Source organism: Guillardia theta (assembly GCF_000315625.1).
Source record: "Guillardia theta CCMP2712 unplaced genomic scaffold GUITHscaffold_4, whole genome shotgun sequence".
Taxonomy (NCBI): domain Eukaryota; class Cryptophyceae; order Pyrenomonadales; family Geminigeraceae; genus Guillardia; species Guillardia theta.
Window position 1 is genome coordinate 996765 of NW_005434670.1, and position 8866 is coordinate 1005630.

The following is an 8866-nucleotide window of genomic DNA, read 5'->3' on the forward strand; positions in this document are numbered from 1 at the left end:
CGGGTGGAGGGGACTGCCTGCGAGGATTGGGTTGTTCAATATTGATACAGTCGAGGAGTGCAGCAAGGGAGGGAGGAGGGGGGAGGAGGGGGGAGGGAGGAGGGGGAGGAGGTAGGAAGGGGAGGGGGGAGGGGGGAGGGGGGAGGGGGAGGAGGTAGGAAGGGGACGGGGGAGGGGGCAGGGAGGAGGGGGGAGGAGGTAGGAAGGGGAATGGGGAAGGGGGATGGGGGAGGGTGGAAGAAGGATGGAAAGGTGCGAGAGACATCTCAAATAAGAACGATGGCGGAAAATGGATCGGGCAGGGAGAAGAAGTGACAGCATCTTGATGTGTGGGACGTACTGGGAGAAAGCTGGAGTGGAGATCTTGTGATTTGCCATCTCTTCCCATTTCAAACTCCATTCTTTCAACTCCTCCTGATGCATGTGGTTCTCAACCATCAATCTTCGGTTCTGTTCGCTCAGTTGACCGACCTGTTATCCAAAAGAAAGCCATTAAATTCCCATCACACACAAAGCTCGTCGAGAATTTTACAGCAAGTTCTAGCTTCTTGTTCTCTGACTCTCCGACGATCTTTTCTTCAGGTTAGAAATGACAGCAAAACTACTTACCCATCTAATTACCTGATAAGCCGAGGCTCCGAGTCTGATGCGATCAGGAGAACCTTCGGCTTGCAATGTCTGCCTCTTGAGTTTGGTCTCGAGATCCTGTTGCCGCAACTTGGAGCTCTCCAGCTCCATCTCCAGCACCTCCACCTGAGACAATCGACCTCGGAGCTGCGCGAGCTCCGTGCTCGCCGCTTGCAGCTCAGCCTTGGACTGGTTCAGACTCTTCTCCCTGTCGTTGCTCGCTCTCGCCGAGGCTTGCAGCTCGTCGTACATCTTGTTCCTCTCGGCCTCCAACTGCTGCATGTTCTCTGCCATCGCCGCTGCGGATTGCTGAGACTCGTTGAGCGACTGCTGGAGTTGATTGACCTGCATCAAGTTCAGCGAGCAGACAAGGGGAGCAGTCGCTCTGCCTACCTTGATCTTGAGCTGAGCCATCTCATTGCCCATTGCCTCTGTTTGCTGACGCCAGACTTGAGATTCAGACACAACCTGGGGCGAGTCAGGGGATACTAGACGGCAGTTGACGTGAACCTGTCTGTACTTCATTTCGTATTCTTGGACAAGATGGTTGGATCGCTGAACACTCCAGTAGGGATTCTCAGGATCATTCAGCTTCTCAATTTCAACCTGAGCCTGACGAGGGAAAGAACACGGACAAGTGAGATTTCAATCGACGACAGGCCAAGTCAACACTAGACCTCTCTCAGCCTCGATTGGGTCTGCATCAGCTCTTGCCGCACTGCATGCAACTCCATCGCCTTCGTCTCACACTCGCTCCTGGCACGGTTCGAAAGTTCTGCAGCCTGCGCCTTCTCAGTCTCCTGTGCAGGAAAACACGTCAAACATCAGGAAGGGAGGATCGGAGGCGAGTTTTCGTCACCAGCATTAATGCGGCATTCGCAGCTCTGATGGCGTCTTGACTTGCATGCACCTTCTCGTCCTCGACGATCTTGAGCAGCTCCTTCAGTCTGAGAATCTCTTGCTCGAGCCCCAGCCTCGACGACAACTCCCTCGTCACATTTTCCTCTGCTCATTGAAAATATTACGCCAGAAAGACTTCAACGCTCTGGTTGTTACTCCTCACCGCTCAAGCTCCGCGTCTGAATCTCAGCGGCCAGTCCTTGTTCCGCTGTTCTCCTCATTTGCATTTGAATGGAGAGTTGCTCATTCATACTTTCGGCTTTCCTGCAGTGGTATAACATGAGGGATCAAACCTCAGCTGGAACAAGCGTTGTGAAGGGCAACCTCATCAAGTCAATGGTGTCAGCCTCGGCCCTTTGCCTAGCCTTCGCCTCCACTCGAGCGAGTGCTTCGACTTTCCCTCGCTCTGCCCTTTCCCTCGAAAGCTCATTCTGACAACAATCAGTCAGAGATTCATGCACACATAGAGAAAACTGTCGAAACAGCACGGCCATCAGGACATTTCTCGTGACCTCTTCAAACCCCTCACATCTCAAGTAAACTTCAAGTCCCCACCATCAATATCTTGTGTGCATTCATGGCTTCGCTTGCGTCCATCTCTACTCTCTTCAGCTTGATTTGCTTCTCATTCATTATCTTGCACTATGTCAAGATAATTACAGTATCATGTTGCATGATCGCACCTTCTCAAAAGAAGCCCTTGTACTCGCAAGCATGCCCTCCAGCTTCTTCTTCGCCGCTTCTTTTTGCCCGCCGGAAATTCTCAAAATTGCAAGTCGTGAGTGCGCACTCTGAAAGCTTCCCTGAGATTGATTATCAGAGCCAGCAGAACGACATGCTCAACAGAACGACGACATGCTCAACAGAACGACGACATGCTCGACAGAACATGCTCGACAGAACATGCTCAACAGAACATGCTCGACAGAACATGCTCGACAGAACATGCTCGACAGAACATGCTCGACAGAACATGCTCAACAGAACATGCTCGACATAGGTCTGCAGGATCTTGGCAGTGATATACCTTGATCTCGTGGTACAAGCTCTCAACGCTGTCCTCCTCCGAGCCGCCCTTGAGGTGAGCGCGGGTATGAAACACGACTTGGTCCAGGGAGTTCTTGTGGAGAAATTTCAACTTGACAGAATCCATTCATCGAATTTCTCACATTGTCAGGAAGAAGCTGGTTGATTTGTTGTTCATCAAAGGTTTCAATCTTCCCACCGTCCCAGCACACTACCAATGTCCATGTCAAGGTAATACCAAGAATCCTTCTCTTCAGCTTCTTCCTCCTCTTCCCCCCCTCCCTACCCTCACCTGAGATCCTCTGATCTTTGATCGCAAACACAGTCCCTCTCATCTGCACGTTCCCTTGTCCCCGCATCGCCCGCATCCCCACCGCGGCCTTCAGCGCCATTTCCGATCGGACTTGGAACCGCGCCCCTCAAATCTCCACCCCCAGGACCCCTGCTCCCTAGAGCAAAATCACTAGTATATGAGGGGTAGGTGGGAGAAAACAAAAGATCAATCAAATGACAGAGGCGTTTCGTTTTCTAGTTTCGAAGTTTCTATCGAAGTTTCTATCAAAAGTTTCAAGATTTCAATGTTGCAAAGTTCCAAAGTTGCGATGAGGCCGAAGGAAAATGGCGGGAAGGGACGGCATGGGGGGGCGGAGTGGGATCCAGCAGAGCTCTGTTGTCCTCCCCTGCCTCGGCCTTGGAGAAGCTCTCAAAGGGACGTGCATGCTAGTATGAAGGAGATGGGGCCGATGAAACAGAAGATCCGATCTTGTTCAGAAGCCAACTAGCCCTTGATTCCGAAATTTTGAAATCCCCACCTTGTCTCACATGTGAGGTCATCAACATGGCCTGCTGCATCCATCGTCGATCGAGTGACACGCTGTTTTTTGTGTTCTTTGTGGTTTGCTGTGTACATATATGCGATGTCTCAGGGGAAACAGCTCGTGCAAGGAGTGCAATCTCGATATTTGACAGGTACGAGGAATCCTTGTCCGACGAGGCTCTGCGGTACCTGCATGCCAAAGGGATCAACAAATCACGACAAAAGGAGGGAGTCAGAAAGAACCTGCGCCATGCAAAACTCAGTCTGAAGGATAGGAAGGAGGGACGAGCCGTAGGGATTGAGAGAAAAGACAAAGCCCAGGCCGATGTCGAAAATGGCGAAACAGAGCGGAGAGAGATCTGTGTTGGAAAGGCAGCTCAGCGAATGTTGAATGCGGATGATCAGGAAGTTATTCGAAACGCCAAGCCTAAGAAAAAGACATGTGACAACTCGGGCAACAAGAAAAAACTCAAGGAAATCTCGAAAGGAGATATTCTGCTGGACTCTGATACATATTACTGTGGCACAAAGAAGAAGCTGTCAGCACGAGCATACAAAACACCGAAGGGGAAGAAGAAAGATTCTGTCTTCCCTCCCAGTGGAATCGAGATGCTAGAGCAAAACACCTTGAAAGAAGATTCCATTGTTCTTGAGCAGGACTTGGAGAGGATCTCCCCTGAGAAGGCGATAGATTCTTCTCCGATTCTAGCTTCACATGTCACTGAGAGCTCATCATGGTCGTTACAATCTTTGAATGACCAATTCCAAGACATCTGTACTGATGCCACCTTGCCCAATCCTCTAAACTCAGTCACTGAGAGTGGAGAGGATTATTCTTTCGTTCAAGGGTCTCCGGGAAAACTTGATCATTTGAACCTCACCAATGCATCTGGCGCAGAAACTTATGAAAGAAAAGCAAAAAAAAAGAAATCCACCATTAGGTGAGGCATTCTTTACTGAATTTCGTACAGTAAGATGAGATTTGATCAGGAGGGATCCATTGAAAGTCAGCGAGGGACCAGGTTCAGAATCGATTGGAAGTGCCATACAAGGAGACCAAATTGTAGATTCTTTCAATTCCACAGACGGAGATGTTAAAACGCAATTGGAATGTTGTATTGTAGTCGATGGAAAACCGGTAGGCACATACATCGTACTGCTATCCACTGGTAATCTTGACTTTGATTGAACAGAATGCTCTTAAGCGACCTAGACATCTTGTTGGGGGCCATACGTACGATCCCAACACGAGAGAGAAGAAGGTGAAGTCATCTTCGACCGATGGTTGATTTGCTCAGATGAACTGAACGTACAATCTTCCCACAGAGATTTTTGAAGGAGTGCGGGGACCAGCTACCACAGGTGAGATTGAATCGTGCTAGTCTAAATCGAAAGTAATACATTTCTGAGCAGAAACCTTGGCAAGGAGCGATGTCGCTCACTCTAGAATTTCACATGCCTCGCCCGAAGATTCATTTTAGTTCCAGGAAAGCAAGGTAATGATCATTGCAAGCAGTTTGCTTGAAATGCTGTTTTAACGAAGTTTGCCCCTCCTGTAGTCTTGGTCAACTCAAGGATTCCGCTCCTGTCTATCCTGCTAAAGTTCCTGACTTGGACAACCTGGTGAAATTCGTAAGTGCTCACAGAGAAAGAGATTCTCTTGTGAAATATTGGTTTTCAGGTTTTGGATGCGCTGAATGAAAAATTGTACCAGGATGACAAACAGGTTTGGCATGACATGTGCATTTTCTGTAATGATCATCAACCATGAACAGATATGTGAGATTGTTGCTCGCAAGATATATCAGAACACTTCAGGGGACGGACGCACTATCGTCTATGCGAAGTTTTTGGAATCCAGCGCTTAGTTGCTCGCCAGCATTGCTTTATTCTTTTGTTTCCATGCTCACGGTTAAGGTGTTGTATAGTATGAAACTCTTTCAAAGTTCCTTGTCCCTGCTTAGCTTCTTGCACCTCTGTATTACAGAGTCAGCGAGAGAAACAGAACATGTTTCGACCTTCGCCGTTCGACTGCAAATTTCTGTCTTGAGCAAACTGGTGTTAGCAGCCATGGCCCCGTGATCTCCTGCCCAGCGGATGACAGCGGAGGTAATCTACAAACAGCTCAAGGAGGAGCAGCTGGAGGAGGAGCTGGAGAGACCTCGTCTTCATAGTTGTCAAACAGGAATGCGCATTCCTCGTGGAAGTCTCGAGCTGGACCCTCAGTCGCATCGCCCTGCTCCGATGATGAGGAAGGGTGGTCAGCAGGATCAGATTCTGCGGAGAAAGCACAGGGGACGGGGAGCAGGACTTCCAGGACGAGAGGAGGGGAGGGAATGGCGGTTGAAGGGGAGGGGAGGGAGGAGGATGAGGACAGGAAAGCATATAGTCACCTCATGCCGGTTGTAGCTGTCAGTGCAGAGTGGCTCGAGCAGCTCTGAGAGGTCCAGCGAACGCTTCCTCAAGGCAGCAGCAGGAGCTTGACCCAAACTGGCCTCTTCACGATGAGGAGGGAGGAGGGCAAGAGAGGTTGGACCTGGAGGTGCGGAGGACGAAGGCCATATCATCAACGATCCCCTCGCAAGCTTCACATACTGTCGGATGGTACTGCCATCCATGTTATGTCCACTGCCCCCCTCCTGCACCTGCTCACCTGCTCGCTCCTGGCCAGCCTCTTCTTGGCCTGCCACCCAGTTCTCTGCTCGCCACGTCAGTTCCTTCTCCTTCCCCTGCTGCCTCCCACCTCAAAGCCGCATACTTTCATAACAGAGCCCGGCTCGTCTGAGCAGAAGCCCATGATCTGCAACACAAAGTCAACTGCTCCCCTGGCTCCTCCTGCCCCTGCCCCTGCCCCTGCCCCTGCTGCAGCATCTCCTAAAAGGCAGCAGGTACCTTCTCGTGTAGTCCCAGCCGTCCATTCGGCACCTGCACACGCTGAGAGCTCTGGGTTGACGAAGTTCATCCACCTTGGAGGACCACTGATTAGCGCAGTCCTGAATCTCTTTGATCGAAAGGTCCCGACTCTGATCGCTGGATCTGCAGGAGAAGCTTCACGTCTGACCACAAGCTCCCAGCTCCTGCACCTCTTGCACCAAGAAGCGAACAGGCTGAAGTGCCGTGAGACGATCTTGTGACCGTGCCACTGCGGTCAATTTCAGCACGGCAGGCAGCAGGCAAGGGGCGCGGGCTGCCTTGACCACTCTCGCACAATCAGCACGGGAGATGTTGCTAAGAGCGTTCATGTACGAGGAGGAACAAATCTTCATCATTGCGTTGGATGACTCTGCATTTTCACTCGAAAGACTTGCAGTCCCTCCCTGTCTTCAACATCATCCATCCTTCCACAAGCAAGTGCAGGTTGTTACCGGACTGATGATTCCGGCAGCAGCCAGCCGGGAGACGAGGGGGCCCCAGTCATGATGCATCGCCTCTAAACTCCGTCGACAGGCGTCACAATGCCTCTTGGAGGGCGTGAGAAGATTGGAGGTGAAAATTTGAAGATGATCGACAAGACAGAAACAACCAACATGGAGATTAAAATCATAGTTGTCATGTCATCGATTGTTATCATCACCATCACCATCACCATCACCACAACAACAAGAACCATGATCATGATCATAATCATGATCAGCAGCAGCGGCAGCGGCAGCGGCAGCACTAATACCACCACCGCCACAACATCATCATCATCAACAACAAGAACCACTCTCATCGGCATCTCACACCCAATCATCACCATTCTATCCGGGAATTCGAAGCTCGCGATGGTGTCCCTGACCCACTTGTGGATCCCGTTGGCAGAAGTCTGCTCAAGGAGGGAATGTGAGCATCGGGGAGGAAAGGACTGATCCGGAGCTACAAGATCCGGAGCTGACCTGACCGTCATAAGAAAGGATCTCTCCCTTGTGGACCCACTTGACAGCAGGGAGATCTGTGGCCCCGTACTTGTCCTCGAGACTCCTGCGATCTTCGGGGCTCATCTCCTCCAGGATCACCTGTGACGATGGAACACTTAGGGACCGGGCAGCGGTGTGCTGACGTCACCATGGAGAGGTGAAGTTGCGTCAGTCCTTCCTGTGCAAGCTGATTGGCCGCCCATTTGAGGTTGGGTATCAGTTGCCTGAGGAGAGAATTTTGTGATCATGTCCGAGTACGTCAGGAGGAGACGTCACCTGCTGCGTTCGCACTGTGATGACAAGAAGGCAACCAGCAAGCTGTCTGTCGCTCTCTCGAGCTCGTCGAGGTCCTTTGCCGTCTTGATGGCTGAGACTGAAACTCTTGAGCTCAGTGCAGACAGACGTAAGCTCTAGCTCCTCCATCAACTCCCTATCCTTCCATCCCCTGCCCCATTGCGTCTCTCCTCGTATCCCTGCTTCTCTTTCCCGAATTTTCAACTCTCTCCTTTCTCCTCCGCTCTCCTCTCTTGTGATCTCCTCCTCTCCCCCCATGCTCTCCTCTCCCCTCCTCTCCCCTCCTCACCTCCAATCCCTGCATCGGCTCCCACTCTCTCCATCCTCGTCAGCCACATCTGCGCCGCCATCGCCAAGCACACGGCCCAGCTACCATGGCGCATCTCCCCGACGAACCCTCATCCCCGCGCAACCATCAAGTTTGTTCCACCTGGAGTTCCACCCCTTCCAGCGACCCTTGCAGCACCCCACCCTGTTCAGCTGCCACTCCACCATGGCGGAAGCGGCGCTCACGAGCACGACGAGGCAGGAGAAGGAGAGAGCGAGTAAGTCGGCAAGAGAACCATCTCTCCTCTCTCCTCTCTCCTCCTCCTCCTCCTCTTCCACTCTCCTCTCCCTCCTCCTCCTCCTCCACTCTCCTCTCCCTCCCTTCTTTCTCCTCCTCCTCCTCCGTCTGGTCGCCTTCTTCATCATGGGCACCCCATCCCTCGACCTATGCATAGAACTCAACCTCGCATGCTCCTTGTGCTTGTTGTTCCTCGTACTGGGATCGCCACCCACCCACTCATCATTTCTTGTCTCTGAATACAAATCCAGGTTTGCTGCAACTTGCGAAATCGCAGTCATCGCGTCCGAATGACATTCCTGACTGGTGACTTGATGTATCTATGAACGATCGCCTCTTCACAAAGACGTTAAACTCAAATTCTGCCTTGTTCGAGTCATTTCGACATTCCTGTGACTTCCGTTTTCTTCTTGAAGGTTCAAGACCTTGAAAGTGCAACTTGTTCCAATAGTGGAGAAGGCGATGGAGTTTAGTGTCTTCATCGCGCCATACATCAGGTGAGGTAGCTGAAAGTTGAAAGCAAGAGGAGGATCGACGTTCTTTCTCACTTGCTAAGTGTCGGTGCAGGGAGATGTATGTTCAAGCACGAGCCGTGTACCTTCTCCTTCCTACCACAGCGATCCGAATGATCTACGGCCTTGGCGTCTGTTTCTTCGGTGGAATGTTTCCTTTGACAATTGCGGCCTTCGAGACGTTTCGAGTCAGGTGAAGAGGGATGGGAAGAGAGAGAGGGGAGGG

At 51.4% G+C, this 8866-nt stretch overlaps 2 protein-coding genes across 2 annotated transcripts; one reads left to right on the forward strand and one right to left on the reverse strand.

Annotated features, from left to right (window-relative positions):
* Positions 1 to 3391: 3391 nt before the first annotated feature.
* On the forward strand, positions 3392 to 5238 carry GUITHDRAFT_132589 (hypothetical protein; the record flags this gene model as incomplete). The annotated part of the gene is made up of 8 exons (XM_005841119.1): positions 3392 to 4311; positions 4361 to 4508; positions 4564 to 4632; positions 4697 to 4732; positions 4784 to 4866; positions 4930 to 5002; positions 5052 to 5096; positions 5146 to 5238. 8 exons carry the CDS (start codon positions 3392 to 3394, stop codon positions 5236 to 5238), a joined length of 1467 nt encoding a protein of 488 aa, XP_005841176.1.
* Positions 5239 to 5495: 257 nt separating this feature from the next.
* Positions 5496 to 7946, reverse strand: GUITHDRAFT_132590 (hypothetical protein; the record flags this gene model as incomplete). Its single annotated transcript, XM_005841120.1, has 15 exons — positions 5496 to 5606; positions 5764 to 5860; positions 5907 to 5977; positions 6024 to 6068; positions 6114 to 6170; positions 6263 to 6295; positions 6337 to 6406; positions 6454 to 6512; positions 6568 to 6687; positions 6736 to 6831; positions 7110 to 7178; positions 7249 to 7368; positions 7418 to 7493; positions 7546 to 7642; positions 7853 to 7946. The coding sequence occupies 15 exons, from the start codon at positions 7944 to 7946 to the stop codon at positions 5496 to 5498; spliced, it is 1215 nt and encodes a 404-aa protein (XP_005841177.1).
* Between the last annotated feature and the right edge of the window lie 920 nt (positions 7947 to 8866).